Source organism: Chiloscyllium plagiosum, chromosome 15 (assembly GCF_004010195.1).
Source record: "Chiloscyllium plagiosum isolate BGI_BamShark_2017 chromosome 15, ASM401019v2, whole genome shotgun sequence".
In the NCBI taxonomy this organism is placed as follows: Eukaryota; Metazoa; Chordata; class Chondrichthyes; order Orectolobiformes; family Hemiscylliidae; genus Chiloscyllium; species Chiloscyllium plagiosum.
Window position 1 is genome coordinate 32,072,478 of NC_057724.1, and position 16,220 is coordinate 32,088,697.

Consider the following 16,220-nt stretch of genomic DNA (forward strand, 5'->3'; position numbering starts at 1 on the left):
TCAGCTCAATTCTTTGCATTTTCAGACAGACTTTGATGACTGCAGTATATTTATATACTTATACTTATAATCTAATGTCTCTATCTTTCATGGACTATGATAGGAGCAAGTCATTAATTCATTTTTCAATTTACCTATCTGTTGCCTTCAATAATTCAAACTGTTGAAACTGCAGAAGGTACTGGAGATAGCCTGGGTTATGGTCACTGACAACATCCTGGCAGCAGTACTGAAGACTTGTGTCACAGAACTACCTGTGTTCATCACCAAGTTGTTCTGGTACAGATCCAAAACAGACATCTACAAGGTAATATGGAAATATGCACAGGTATGTCTTGACCACAAAAAGCATGTTAAATCCAATCCAGCCAATTACAGTCTCATTGGTCAATTATCAGTGAAGTGATGGAAGATGTCATTGTTAGTGCTATCAATTAGCACTTCACGCAATATTTTGTTCAGTTGTGCTTAGTTTAGGTACCGCAAGGGCTACTCAGCAATTAAACCCATTACAGACTCGGTCCAAACATAAAAGAATCATTTTCAAGAGGTGAGTTAAAATCACTAGCCTTGGTATTGGCACCAGAAATTGACTAAATAAGAGTGTCAAGTAACCTGGCAAAATGGAATAAACTAGAAACGCAAAAAAAGCGTAATGTTTCATCATTTTATTTTGTTCATTTTCTCTTATTTTACAGTACAGCTTTTAACAAAATCCTAAATCACTGTATATTGAAAAATTTTTGTTTTAAACATTCATATTGATTTTTTCTTCAGATTTGTGAAACACTACTTTAAAAAAATAACTGATACATTTAAAACAAACCAAAGCAAAACTACCACCATTGTCTTCCCCTTTGTTCAGAATATAAACATTACTTTAACGTCTTATAAAAATTATATACATCACTAGATATCCCTGTATTTACATACCAATGTTTCTTAGGGCACTTGATAGAAAACTAACGTATAATTAAAAACGTTATGAGCCACAAGTTTAGTGTAAACTTCCCATCCAATAGTATACAACCCCACACTGAATCTCCCATCAAAGTTAATTCTGCTGCAAGCTTCTTGTGCAACTTTGAAATTAATGTAAATTTAGTTAACCGATTATTTTTTAATTAAGTATCTACAGAATCAAGTTTTTTTAATGTCTTTTGGTAGTTTAGGGTATTTTTAATGCCCTATTCTCTTTCAAAAAGTTAGATCATCTTATCCATGCTACCTCCTTGATTGTCAGCCAGAATGGTCCAAGGTGAGGACAATAATCACTGCTATCAATCTTGTTAACATTGCATTTAAAATTTTTACTGAATCACTTTCTCCCCAAGATTCAACCAAATTGGTAAAATTCACTTCGGAGAATTTGTGGATGTCATTGTTAAGAACCGATCCAATTCTCTCCCTTCCTTTCCTGAAAGTGATAACCCGCATTGGGATGTTGGATAGTTGTGAACCTATACAATAAATGAGGGCTGGGACTAATGGTCGCATGCATCATTACCCAAACAGGCAATTTCTAGGACATATTACTTGCTTATGATTATAATATAGCTGAGATTTCTTTCCTCTTTTGCAGCCAAACATAGCAAATATCCAGATTGATAATTGTTGACCAAACATCAAGCCTGACTTTCCTGAGCTGCTTCCGCCTTGTAGCTGGCAAGATCTCCGACACCCCCCAAATTAAATCTGAATAACCTAGTTCCTGAGAGGCCTCAGTTCAAGTCTTTGCATTTTCAGATAGACTTTGATGACTGCAGTGTATTCATACACTTATACCCATAATTTAATATGTATATCTTTCATGGACTGTGATTGGAGCATGTCATTAATTCACTTTTCAATTTACTTATCTGTTGTCTTCAGTATTTATACAAATTGTTCAAAAATAATAAAGATTTTATGATTCCTTCCACTAATTTTGGAAACTGTCTTGCAATGAATTGCTGAGACATAAGTTTAAACATTTATCAGCAACATTAAGAAGAGTATCCATTATCACCATGTTAAGTAATACTAAGATTATATATGGAAATGTATTTAACATTGTTGGTTACTAAGTTCAATTTCTTCATAAAACTTCACAGTTGCTAGCTAGTGCTTATGGAAACTAGCTGAATTAGTACACTGGGATTTTAAAAACAAGGTCAGATCAACCTTAATCCAAATCAGGTGATGAAAGTTATTTTAAATAGATAATCTTAAAAATAACGAGCAGTAATGCTTATGCTCACCAGTTACAACAGTTGGGATAACCAATGACAATGGTTGATTATAACATTTTTTCTACCGTGCATTATATCCAGAACTTTCTAAAAATGAATCTTCTTCACAATGGTGATTACCAAAAACATGTCTTTACGCAAATTGTTTACATTCAAATGCCTTTCATCAATGAAATTAATATTTAGCAATTTATATACATCAGGATAATAACAAGAGTAATGGCATATTTCAAGCTGGAACTCTTGGCACAGGATACTGAGGTTATGTTCACTTCAATTTAATTCAAGAGTTAAATTGCAAATTTCTTTTCATTTTTTCTCAGCTTTAATTATAATTGCTTCACAATAGCTGATCATTGTAAGACAGCTACATTTAATTTGTTTTAACTAAAAAATGAGTATGGAATTTTAGGATGCACAAGAAAGTCAGAATGATACATACTGCTTTTCAAAACTCTTGACTGAATGCACAGTTGAAATGGGAAGCATTCCTAAATCAGCTTATGCTGCAGTTCAGGATTTTACTATTTTAGGCATTATTCATGCTGCAGGCTAACATGAATTGCTTTTCTTTTGAACTTGTTAGTTGCATCTGATTCTACCTACTTTCTCAAAAGCTTGAAATCATTGTTTTGTCCAATATAAGGGGAGAAATGATTGTGAATGATGTCACAATAGAAATGTTAATACATATATGCTAAATGTATTAATGCATAAAAGTAAATTCAGCAATATTGTGCTCCTTGAGATAGAAGTGCAGGCCAAATACAGTATATTGCTCCAACTCTGTAGTGCTGATTCTCAAAATGATGCTACCATCAACTGAGACTGATTTTCGAGGGAGAGCAGGATGGCTGACCAAACTCTGTTATATGTTCATATCAGATTTCTCTCTTCACCAGGTGCTAGCTTATTTAAAACAAACAAGATAACCTTCTGTTGACGAACATGGAGAAGAATAAGATCAAAATGTTATTTGTATAATTAGTCTGCTTTCAGTCACTTTCAAGCTATCACGTTGAACTTGGTGCTGTCTTGTTCTTTAATTAAAAAAATGATTTAAGTACTGGTGTTAATTAAACTCCAAGTTTATTATTTGTAGAATGAATATCTGAGTATTGCTGATGATTAATTTATTTTCTTAACATGCTAATGATTTCTAGACAATCTATCAGGCGTAGAAGGCTTTTTTCAGGAAATAAAAAATAAATAATACAAAATTATTTCTTTTTTTGCAAATTAGAAGCTTTGTATAATTGATTTCCAGGTAACCAACTGTTTTTTTTCTCAACAATATATCCTCTCAAAAACTATTTCTCTTCTGTTGATGTGTTTGTATGTAAGTATGTATGTGTGGGAATAGTGGCAGTACTTTGTTCATTTGTACATTTTCAAAATCAGTCACACTCATTGTCTGGGCAACAGGTTTTCACCTAGTTCTGGTGTCTCTTCATGTGGAGCGCCAAATGATCTGAACGTGAAAAGCAGCGACCGCAGGCAATGCATTTGAAGGGTTTTGCTCCTGTGTGCTTTCTGTAGTGTCTTGTGAGTTCATCAGAACGGGCAAAGCGCCAATCACAAGCATCCCATGTACATTTGTATGGCTTCTCACCTGTAATTGAAACAAATGGATATGAATAGAGTGACTCTCGCACAGTCAAGGATACCTCAAAATATAAAGATCTCCTGAGAACCATTTAGCTAAACTGTAATTACTAAGTGAATTTCTCATGACACTTGTACTCAGACTAGTATACCTAACTGTTTCTAACTGACTAAATGTAGACAAAATCAGAATTCTGCCTGATGATCCTGCTGATTGACTGAACCTAATTTGAAAATCTAATAATGAAATGTGCATTCTGCCTATGCTCTTCCTGGCTCTATAATTAGTTAACACTTTTTGGTCAGACTTTAATTATTGCTGGTTCAGCTGCTGGCTGCCTGATACCAATGGGTGGAACATACATATCTCAACTGCTTGTCACCCCAACATTTTCTTTAGTCCCCATGTCTTTTTCAGGTTGGAAAGATGTAATTAGTGGAGTGCCACAAGGATCAGTCCTCGGGGCTCAATTATTTGTTATCTATATTAATGACTTGGAGGAGGGGGCAGTCTGTAAGTTATCCAAATTTTCTGATGACACAAAAAGAGTTAGAGGGTATGTTGTGATAAGGATACAAATAATTTATAAGGGGATATTGTTAAGTTGAGTCAGTAAGTGAGCAAAAACTTGGTAGATGGAGTTTAATGTAGGAAAGTGTGAGCTTATGCACTTTGTCAGCAGAAGCAAAAGACAGACAGACATTTAAATGGCCAGAAACTTCAAGAAAGTGCAGAGCAGAGAGAGGAGCTGTTTGGATGGTCAGTGCAGATTTGATGGGCCATATGACCTCTTTCTGCACTGATTCTATGTTGAGAAGATATTTCCACTAACGGGGGAATCTCAAACTAAGGAACATAGTTTCAGAATACGGGGACACTCATTTAAAACTGAAATGGTACGGATATTTTTTCCCCTGGAAAGGAGTGAATGTCTGGAATTCTTGACACCAGGGAGTTGTGGAGGCTAGATTAATTTGGAGAGACTGTAAATAGTTTTTTGAAATATCAAAGAGTTGATGAACTGGCATGAGAAAGGTGTTGAGGCCTGGGGCAGATCAGCCATGATCTTGTCGAGCAGTGGGATAGGTTTGATGGGCCGAATGGCATACTCCTGCTCCTATTTCTTACGTTTGTATTGAGTCATAGGAATCTGATTACAATATTAAAATTTAGATTCCTGTCTGAAAGAGATAGTTGCTTAGACAATTCAGGAAGAGGTCCTGAGGAACATGGGAAAGTACAGGAATGGGATAGTAAGTATATCTCTGCAATTTTTCACTTTGTAATATCCAGTTTCCACCAAGCAGTGGAGTTAAAACTGTTGCTGCAATTATATAATAAAACACTCTTTTTCTCTTCTAAAAGACATATTTAGAAATAGCTGAGATTTTCAACTTGTTTATTTTTGTAACCAAATAGCTAATATAACACCTCAAGGATCAGTATTGTAACAGGTCACGTGGAGATGGAGTCAAGGGTAAGTTCAGGTGATATGCCAGCAGCAGGAAGACTGACAAATTGTTGAACCATTTAAGTCCTGAGTGTAACCAAATTTAGTAGTGGCTGATGGATTAAACACGATTTACACGGCTTTCTCATTTCTCCCAAGTACACCTAGTCGCCTCTGAAAAATCTGGCATTGGGAAAACCACAACCCTTCCCTACTCTCTGCCTTCCCCCTCCAACCCATCATCACTCATCTATCCTTGGGGTCCAGCACTGATCTTGGGACTGGGCCTCAATGTATTACAGCAGTGACCATTACTCCCAGTGGTGTTACTGGTAATTGAGAGCTAATGGTCTCTGACTAGCTAGCAACTCTCACGATGGGATTTCTGACCTATTGGCCTCTCTTTGTAAGAAAAGTCAGATGCAGTCTGACACGCTTGACCAGGTGCTTAATTGCCTTGGATCTCCCCATTGGAAATGCCATGAATTTTCCATCAATTTCCAACTGGTCGAGGTGAACTCTTGTCTCTGGAACAAAATTTGGCCTGGTTCTTCACTATCTTCCTTTTTCAATAAGAGAACAAAAGATTGATCCTAATTCTTATCACCAGAAAAGCACAAGCCAACATTTGTGTCTCGCCAGCAAGTGCTGGCAGCATATCTGACATGTATAGCTAGTCTGATCCTGTCTTTCTCTAATATCTACCTGTATGTGCTGCTGCTAGGAGTGTAGTGATAGACATGAGATGCCTAGCCAAATATTTCCTTTCTCCAACCAAATGCTGTTGAAAACAAATAGAGGTTTTAACATTTCCTGGGCTGAGATCAATTAAGTTAGCAAAGTCAATGAATGTGGAATCTACTGTTCAGTACAAACAGAGTCATTTCTTCAAAACCACTGGGGCCTGCAAAAAAAACTTAGGTATAACTTGAGGGAAGGATTTGCATTCAAATGTTGTTTGTCCTATATGAGAAACAGAGTCTAGCTATTCCATTGCATGAATTGACAGGCATAATTCATGCATCTTTAAAAGCAATCAAATTTCACAGCTACGCCATGGCCTAATGTCAGTTGACTGACGTCGAATGAGAATGTATGAAACAGTGTAAGTTCAGAGCTAGTTTATATCTCTGATAATGCAACAATGCTTGCATAGTGTTGCCAGGTATGTTTCCTGACAGAAAAATTATAATAAAGTGCATTTAATTATGTGGATGAAAATAATAGGGTTTTCTGAGGTTCCATGTAATGATAAAACTGTAATATATACACAGTTTAAGATTAACAACTGAGGTGAAAGCAGGGTAATTTAGTGCACATACTGACCAATTGGATGAAACAGAATAAAAGATGCCAGATTTATCAGTGACCTACTGGATGTATGCATTCTGCTATCCAGACACTAGAAGACCTTTAGTTTAAATCGTGGTATGTGCAGCTACTCCTAGAGCCATATCGCACCTAGCATCACCAAGAATGAAATTTTCTAAGTCTGGAGTTGGAATGGAATCAATGAGACCTGCTGACCTCTCATTGGCTGGCAGCTCTTAATGGTGTGACTTTTGCCCCTGGGGATTTGATTTTAATGAAAAATGGTACAGAACAACCTCAGTTATCCGGACAATGTCTTTATGGGACCTTGAGATCTTGTTCGGATAATCCGAAATTCAGATAATTGCCATTTGGACAACCGAGGTTGTTCTGAATTCTGAACAACCTGAATAGAGGAAGATTGGACTGGCAGACCTAGTCCTCAGGTGTTAGCTCAATGTCTCAGCATCTTTTTAATAAGGGAACAAGACATTTGCCAAAACCAGAAGATTCTACCATAGATGTCAATGGTGTAGCTCTTTTGCCTGAATCAGAGGATGTTGGTTCAAGTCCCACTCCAACACAAAGTGCAGGCTGAGACAGATGGAGTGCTTTGACTTTCAGGAGTGGTCATCCTTCAGTTTACCCATTAAGCTAAGGCTATGTTAGCTCTCTTTGAGGAATGTAAAGGATTTCATGGAGCTGTTTCATAGAAGAGGAGAGCAATTTTCCCTTTTATAAATCGGTCAATCAACACCATTAAAATAGTATTCAGGTCATTAACACAATGCTACCTGTGACAAGTGATTGTGTGCAAATTGGATATTATGTTTCCACAAAAAACCAGGGATCAGAAGATCGGGTTAGTTAATTAGCTGGAAACACTTTAAGACCTCAGAGGTTATGAACAACACTACAGAAATGAAAGTCTTTATTTTTAGGTGGGTGCTTACAACAGTGAACAGGCCAAAAATAAAATAAAACAACATAAGTACTGAGTTAAATGTAACAATCACCCTTGGACACTAAAGTTACAGCAAAATCTTAGAATCACAGAATGGGGCAGCACGGAGGCTCAGTGGTTAGCATTGCTGCCTCACAGCACCAGGGACCCAGGTTTGATTCCGTGTCTTGTTGGGCCGGAGGGCTTGTTTCCACACTGTAGGGATTCTATATGTCCAGAAGGTGGCCATTCATCCTATTGTGCCCATGCTGGCCCTCTGTAACTCAGCTAGTCCAACTACCCTGAAACTTACACATCCACTGTTGTTTAGGTGCTTATCCAATTCCTTTCAGAAATTGAATGCATTTCCATCAGACTCAGTGTAATCCAGGTTATAACCATTTATAGAGTTATCAAGTCATACAGCACAGAAACAGACTCTTTGCTCCAACATGTTCATGACGACCATTCATCCCAATCTGGTCTAGTCCTATCTGCCAACCTATCTGTATAACTGAATTTGTTCTTCAATGAACAGCCCTTATGAATCTTTTCTGCACCTATCCAAAGGTTTGATTCACATTCTTCCTAAACATCAGTGGCCAGAATTGGAAATGTTTCTCCAATTGAGCCTAAATCAGTATTTTATGAAAGATCAATTCAACTTCTTTTGTACTTTATGCCCAGGGTGTCATATGCCTTGTTAACCAGTTGCTCAACTTGTCCAGTTACCTTCAAGGATTTGTGCACTAGAGCTCTGTTTTTGACCACCTTACAATTTTGCACTTTATTATAAATTATGTCTTCTCATTTTCCTGCCAAAATGTATTATTTGTTACTTACCTGCATTAAATTTCATCTTCTTCCTCTCCACACACGCACCAGCCCTCGTGATATTTACCAATATCCTTCATACAGTTCACTGTACTTCTAACTTTAGTGCTATTTTCAAATATTGCTTTTGTGTCCAAAGGTTGATACTAGGGCCACTACTTTTCTTTGGGTAAGTACCCAAAGAAAAGTAGTGGCCCTAGTATCAACCTTTCGGGAGTTATACTGTATACTGTTCTCCAATCTGAAAGACAACTGTTCTCCATTACTTTGTTTCCTGTCACTCAACCAATTGGTATCAGAATTGCCACTGTCATTTTCATTTCATGGCCTTCAATTTTGCTGACAGGTTTATTACCTTTTGAAATCTGTGCACAATACCTTAACTGTATTCACTTCTTATCCCTCTGTTACCTCATCAAAAATGCTCAATCAAGTTGATTAAGCATGACTTGTCTATGAACATTCTGTGCTGGCTTTCCTCCACATTAATCCACACTTGTACACTGTTAATTTGGTACAGTTGGAGCAGACTAGAAAGGCTCTTGTGGTGCAGTGGTAGTGTCCTTACCTCTCGACCAAAAGATCTGGGTTCCAGCCCCATCTGTTTCAGAGATGTTTAATAACATCACTGAACAAGTTGATTCAAAAATATCAACTTGGAGCTGGCTAAAAGATGACTTTTTTTTGTTGGAGGTGCATTGCATATAATGTAAATAAAAATTCTAAGTGAATAAAAACTAAGTTCTAAAATTCCATCCTTCACTATGGGCCATTGAAATTTTGACAACTGTAAGCAACAAGGAATCAAGGGTTTCACCTGACAATTAAAAACTAGGAAAAAAAATACAACAGTTGAAGACAAAATTCTGTGGAAATAACCACAAAGGTATGGTTTGTACATCATCAATTTTGAGAAATGAACTATCAGTTGCTATTGGATATGTGGCTTCTTTTGCATCAAATCACAAATCTATTAAGTACTCTGTTCTTGGATTATTTGTATTTATAGAAAACTAGTGTTTGTATCAATGGCTGTGTGGAGAGCTGTATTATTACTTGATTTATTATCATGCTCATGTATGAAAAGAAGGCAGGAAAAGGTTATTGGGGTCATCATTGTGTACAGCCCAGCTGCTGGACAACACAATGTTGTGTACTATCCTCAATCACTAATGTTACTAACTCTAGTGGACAAGTTTGATATAGACTTCTCAGATTATCATGACCATTTACTGTTTAGACAAAATATTCAAAGCATTACTTGGAAAAGGAAAGGATGGCATTATCAATCAGTAATTTTTGAATTTTAAAATGACGTATACTTTTGCATTACCTTGTACACTGTCACTCTCAGAAATCACATATGTGAACCCTTGGATTTTCAAGTTGGCAAGGCTATTGATCTCTCTTTACATAATTAGATTTTTCTCCATTCATCACATTTTGTTTGCACTTCCTACTAAGCACCAAGAGGTAAAAATTCCTGACAATAGAACAATGGCAAGAAAATCTATCTGGCCGATCTGCCTCTTTGTTAGAAAGACCAACACATAAAGGTCAAATAATGAGCCTCTTTGGAATAGGTTCTGCCCAAGTCAACAGAAACTTTATAAATAGAAGAAAATGCCAAGGTGAATGGCTTTTTGTACTGGGTGTGGTCCAAATATTAGCACAGTTTTCAGATAGTAGGAATAATAAAGCTGAATGAAGGAAATTCAGAGGTACTTTGGACCTCAAATATTTGCTGGTTTGTTTTTATAAAAAATGCCCCTTCAACTATTTGCTTTTATTGGAAAATGGTAATCATTTAATGAACACCAAGTTTCAAACAAAACAAAATATTGTGTTTGATAGGAGTAACTCCAAGGCAGAGTCTGAGTTCTCGGGTGAAACATAAAGAGTGTAGAAACAATCAATAGCACAACGACTGGTTCACTGAGTAAATAGATTGCAGCAAAACACTAGCAAGGCTCCATGTTTCTCACCATTGAGCCCCAGAATGAAAAGACATGGAGAAAGGAGGTTGGGATACATCAGGTGGATTTCTACTAAGTGATTGCTGCAGAAAGAAGGGAATGGCCAGATCAGGTTTGATTCAAAGGCCTGCATGATGTTCATACTGAAATAACTCCATAGAGACCAATATCCCGGCGCCAATTCACCCTTTATTTACTTGTGGAGAGTTCTTGACACTGATCCAGCTTCCTCAGAGTGAACAGAACCTCTGACACTCCTGTTTTTATCTGTCAGTCAGGGATCCCTGATTGGATCAGATTAACAGTCCCAATCAGGGAATTCATATTCTATGTGGGCTACCTGACCTTGGTACAGTCACTACACATATGCTTTTGCCAGAATCTGAAAGCCCACGTACAGCGCACATTCTGCCCATGGATCAATCACTAAACAGGTATCTATTTCTTGGACGAACGGACAGAAGAAAACTCCAAAATAATATCTGCACTTTGGATGTAACAATAGCCATTTTATAATAATACGAATAGCACTCTAATGAACTATTTGATACAACTGGCCCATGCTGGTGTTCATGATTCATAATAGCCTCCTCCCAAGCCTCTTTACATTTTTGGGTACTTGTTTATAACTTATTTTTCTATTTAATCAGTTCCCTTAGAAACTGCCATTCCCATTCACCCCCACTTTGCTCTCATTCGCCCACTCTTCTTTTGCCTAAGATTATGAACTCTCCCATATGAAGTGTCCTGGAACAGAAGATGAATCTCATGGACATTTTTACTTTTCTTCTGTATGAATAGAAACACTTTCTGTCAATGGTTTGCAACTTCATATTTTCTTCTCTGTATCTTTGATCCATGCCTCTAGCAAGTCTCTCTAATCCTCCCTAACTTCTGGGTTTACACACAACACAGACTGCAGTAGATTATCTTGCTATGCTCAACATGTAAAAAAAAACTCAGCTTCTTGCACATCCCTCAATGTTCAATGGACAGACCCCAGGATATTATTCATCCCGGACTGCCGACCTACTTTGAAGAACAGGACTTAGTTATGGCTGACCAGACCCCTGACCACTGTGTTTGTTCTCCCCAGTGGACGATTCACAATTTCCCTGAGTCTTGTGATAACCTTATAGAATTGATCATTGCCTACTCCCTCAATTGCAGTCAGACATATTCCCAACCGTGACCAGCCCAACTAGACAACAGACTGTGTCCGAGCCCCTGAACTGTGTGCAGACTGTGCCTGTGATTGATGGCATCAAGGATCCTCTGACAGACAGTAGCCATTTGACTGGATTGAGACTAGACCCCACCCACTTTCTGATATGGTCATTTGGTTGAATAAACATGTATTGTGTTGCTGCACAGGTAGCTGGGACATACGGTAGGTGTTAAATTTGCAATTTGGTCTGCCATATAGCAAGATGGTATCTCACCCTAGATTCCTACTGACAAGCAGACTATCACTGTATCTGTGCAAAAGAATACATCAACATGGCAGCACTGGTAGCCTCTGGCTCTGGCTTAACAGCCAATGTGCTAACAGACCTGGCATGGCAAGGCATGGGTGCTGTGAGCAAGCAAGTAGCCTTGAGATGCGGCCTGGTTCAGTCTGTAAGCTGGGTGCCTGTCTGTGTGTGAAAAATGATCTTGCAGCAACCTTTCAATGTTGGTTGCCAGTGCACCCTAAAATGCAAAACTTTGCTTCATAAGCAGTCTGCAAGTAGTTTCGAGAGGTGCTATGAGGATCATGAGGCAATTGGCTAATGTCAGATGCCAGTGTCCATGGATAAGCAGTGCAAGTGGCTGCAGTCCATGCTGGAAACATGCCCTAAGAGGCTGTTTGGTGCTGAGCAACATGGAGGCATTTTGCAGCCAGTGGCAAACTGAAGCTGCCAGTCGGTTTGACATCCAGTAGAGAATTCTCAACATCTGGCTTGTTCAGGGTGCTTGGTAAGATAGCTGAAAATTAATAAGGCAAGTTATGCTGTTAATAAGGCCTTTAGCAATCTATAATTGGTCTGAATTCGCAACTTGCCACACCTAACAAGAAACCCACCTCAAGTCAGATCCATAAAAGATGCAATAAACTGCTCCTGACAATGTTTTGAGAATCAGCAGCTTTTCAAGTAATTCTGCCACAAATTTTGCCATAGCCCACATCATTCAGGCCCCTATAACATTCTGCCATGGGGTTTTCTATCTTCCTAGAGTCTGGGAGTATTTAGGAATGGTAAATGAAGACACTCCTCCCCTGCCACCCATCCTAACTCAACTCAACTCAAGAGATGTGCTGAGCAATCTAAAAAAGTGGAATAATTTTCAGCCTTTGTTCTTCCTCCATCTACCTGGGTAGACCTGATTTTCTAAATCTCTTGTATGATAGCTATTTATGTCATCTGCAAGCAACGATACTCAATTACTGAAGATCCAATCATTGTAAGGTAAATGCATAACGTTTACATACAGTGGAAAAACTTTGTTGTAAGACATCATGTGCTGTGCAACTAAATGCCATATGATCAAATTTCATGTCAAGCATATTTCAGCTAACCACAATTGGCAACCCTATCAATCAGCAGATCACTATGACAATTGGTATTTCAAAAATTTAGTAACATTGACAGTCTCCCACCAATTTGTCTACTTTTCTAGCTTCTGATGACCATGTGAAACTTGAATCTAACGGACTGGAGTTTGCCAAGGATTCTAAAATACACTCAAAACACTAATTTGAGAAACAAATGTCGGCAGTGCTTTCCTGTACTCTAGGCTAGAAAGAGCTAAGTAATTAATAACATTTCCTGAAGAAATCCTAGACCTTAAATCCCATAATAAGCCTCTTCTGCAATAGATCTCCAGCAAAGAAGAATCATTACTTCATGCTGTTCTGTGTTACAGTTGTATTAAAAATCAAATCAAATCAATAGGTTAGCACTAACTCTTAACTGGTGGGTATGCATTCTGGTATATGTTTAAATAGCAGTTTGTGACTGTCTCAAGGTCATTCTTTGAACTAACCAAATGTAATATATTAAATAATGTTACATTATTAATCTCTATTTCTAGGCAAATAATCATGCAATGCCTTCTGGCATATCTTAATTGAATTTGTCTCATAATTTCCATATTATTTCTGTTTTAAATGAGAACCCCTTATTTTGAAACAGCATCTCTTGGTACTAGATTCCCTGAACATTAGCATGTCAAACCTTTTGGAATCATCCATGTTTCAATAAGATAGCTACACTGACTATACTGTCACATTACTGTCTATGACATATTGAATCTATGCAATAGAGATAAACCAATTCATATCCTAATACATATTGAATTAACTCCCAGTTATAGATCTGCCAAGAGGGTTGACATTGGAGCTTAGCATGAAACAAATCAGAATTTGTTGTTGAAATGAAATCAGTCTTTAATAATTCATCTACATACTATCAAAGCAAGAATAAGGCAACAATTAAGCCATCAGAGATAAGCTTTTCACAGGGACAAGTGCCACAGCAGTTTGTATGGGCCAGCATTGCCCAGCACTTAACTGTTATCAGTTGAAAAATGCAAACACAACTAGATAAGTGGGGTCTGAATGAGGGAAAAATAAACTTTTTTTTCTCTGTTTGTTAGACTCACAATCAATTTGCACAGCTTTTCAAACTAATACAAGTGTTAGATATGGACACTTCAAAGCAATTCTCAGTTTTCAAGCAAAGATGAATATTAGCATTTTGATATCAGCAATACATGGATTTGATCAAGTTACCATGTATCCAGCAGCTCAGAATCATTACAATAGCTACTCATGAAGTGAAAGTTCTAAATAATAGTTTATCCTCTGTTTACTAATAGACAACTACATTAGAACCAGGTAGGTTCCAAACAACCTCAGCTGCTGCTGCTATGGAATCCACCCTGTATTTGTTAAGTGAACTGTGCAATTGGTTGAAAATCATAGTGCATGACTTTCACTTTCTGCTTATTAAAGTATGATAGGATCCTTACCTCATGAAAACAAGCAATTCAGCCTAATAAATCCACACTGACTATCCGAAGAGTATCCCATCCAGACTCACACCCCCACCCTATCCCTGTAACCCTGCATTTTCCATGGCTAATCCACCCTCCACATCTGTGGACACTATGGGGAATTTAGCATGGCCAATCCATTTAACCTGCACATCTTTGGATTGTCGGAGGACGCTGGAGCAACCGGACGAAAACCACACAGTCATAAGGAGAATGTGCAAACTTCACACACACAGTTGACCAAGGCTGGAATCGAACCCAGGTTCCTGGTGCTGTGGGGCAGCAGTGCTATCCACTGAGCCACCATGCTGCCCCAATATATTCAATGACTGAGAATAATATATTTCTGATCTGTGTGACTGGGCTTAGTGCTCTGCTCATGTGGCTTGAGAAAACAGGATCTGGCGTTGGCAAAGGGAGTATTCCCATTTTTGCACTGCCTGCAAAAATGACCATTTTAAGGAGAATGGACCATCTTAAAAAGCATTAGAGCTGCTTCAGTTATCTCATAGCAGTATCACTGATGTGAGAATTACAAACTACAAAAAGCTATATGAAGTTACCTTTATCTATTAATCACTCAACTATTCTACAATTTTGTCAGAAAGACCCTGCTTTACGATTTATATGCTTGCCTCTTAGAACATAGAAAAATACAGTGCAATACAGGCCCTTTGGCCCTCGATGTTGCGCCGATCCAAGCCCACCTAACCTACACTAGCCCACTATCCTCCATATGCCTATCCAAAGACCGTTTAAATGCCCATAAAGAGGGAGAGTCCACCACTGCTACTGGCAGGGCATTCCATGAACTCACGACTCGCTGAGTAAAGAATCTACCACTAACATCTGTCCTATTCCTACCACCCCTTAATTTAAAGCTATGCCCCCTCGTAATAGCTGACTCCATACATGGAAAAAAGGTTCTCATGGTCAACCCTATCTAAACAAGCCAGTACGCCATATGCTTTCCTCACCGCACTATTTACCTGGGTGGCAACTTTCAGAGATCTGTGTACATGGACACCAAGATCCCTCTGCTCATCCACACTACCAAGTATCTGACCATTAGCCCAGTACCCCATCTTTTTATTACTCTTACAGGTGTTAAAATTACAGGAGCTGAATGGCCATGGCAAGCATACTTCTATCCATGAAAGATGACGGACACTAAGCAAACAAATTCACTTCAGATGAGGTATCTTCATATTGCACACATACCGATGGCAGAAGAATCAATTCTTGAGAGACAGGTTTTGTCACAAGTGCTGACAGAAGCTAATAATTGTCACTGTGAGTTGCTGTTTTCAGCATTACCATCTGTTGCCAAGTTGCTGCAGTAACTGGTTAACATGCTGCATGCCAGCACACAAGAGCTGTAAGTATTTTCCTCAGTGGTCAACTAGTGACTTTGAGGAGCAATAAAAATTATCTAGTGTTTCTGCATTGCTTGAAAACACTTCAAAAGGAAGTCATTGGTGCCCTCTTGGTTATCTGGCTCCAGTGACCTCACCACATGGAAAGGCATTGTGTATATGGCCAATCTTGAAATTCTGCAATATGGCCGAGGCAACAAAAGCATCTCATATGTGCAAACAAATTTAGGAGCTCTGTCTTTGAGGGGACTGCTGCCTCTGTGAGTTTGTTCTGTCAGGAAAAGTATTTTCATTCTCCCTGTATTTTCCCACCTTTACTACCATGCAAGGATGGGAAAATTCTGCTCTGCTCTAGAATTAACGGATGGTTTAAGTTTGGTCTTATTCAACAATAATAATCAAGATAATGGTGCTAAAAAATCCATTTTCAAAATTACCACTTCATTTATAAAGGA

At 38.1% G+C, this 16,220-nt stretch overlaps 1 protein-coding gene across 1 annotated transcript in view; it reads right to left on the bottom strand.

Annotated features, from left to right (window-relative positions):
- Positions 1–653: 653 nt before the first annotated feature.
- klf5l (Kruppel-like factor 5 like) overlaps positions 654–16,220 on the bottom strand; it is a 63,273-nt gene continuing 47,706 nt past the window's right edge. Inside the window, exon 5 of the mRNA XM_043704643.1 lies at positions 654–3,843. Coding sequence (XP_043560578.1) covers positions 3,665–3,843 — 179 coding nt within the window. The 3' untranslated portion in view covers positions 654–3,664. The remainder of the gene's footprint in view (positions 3,844–16,220) is intronic.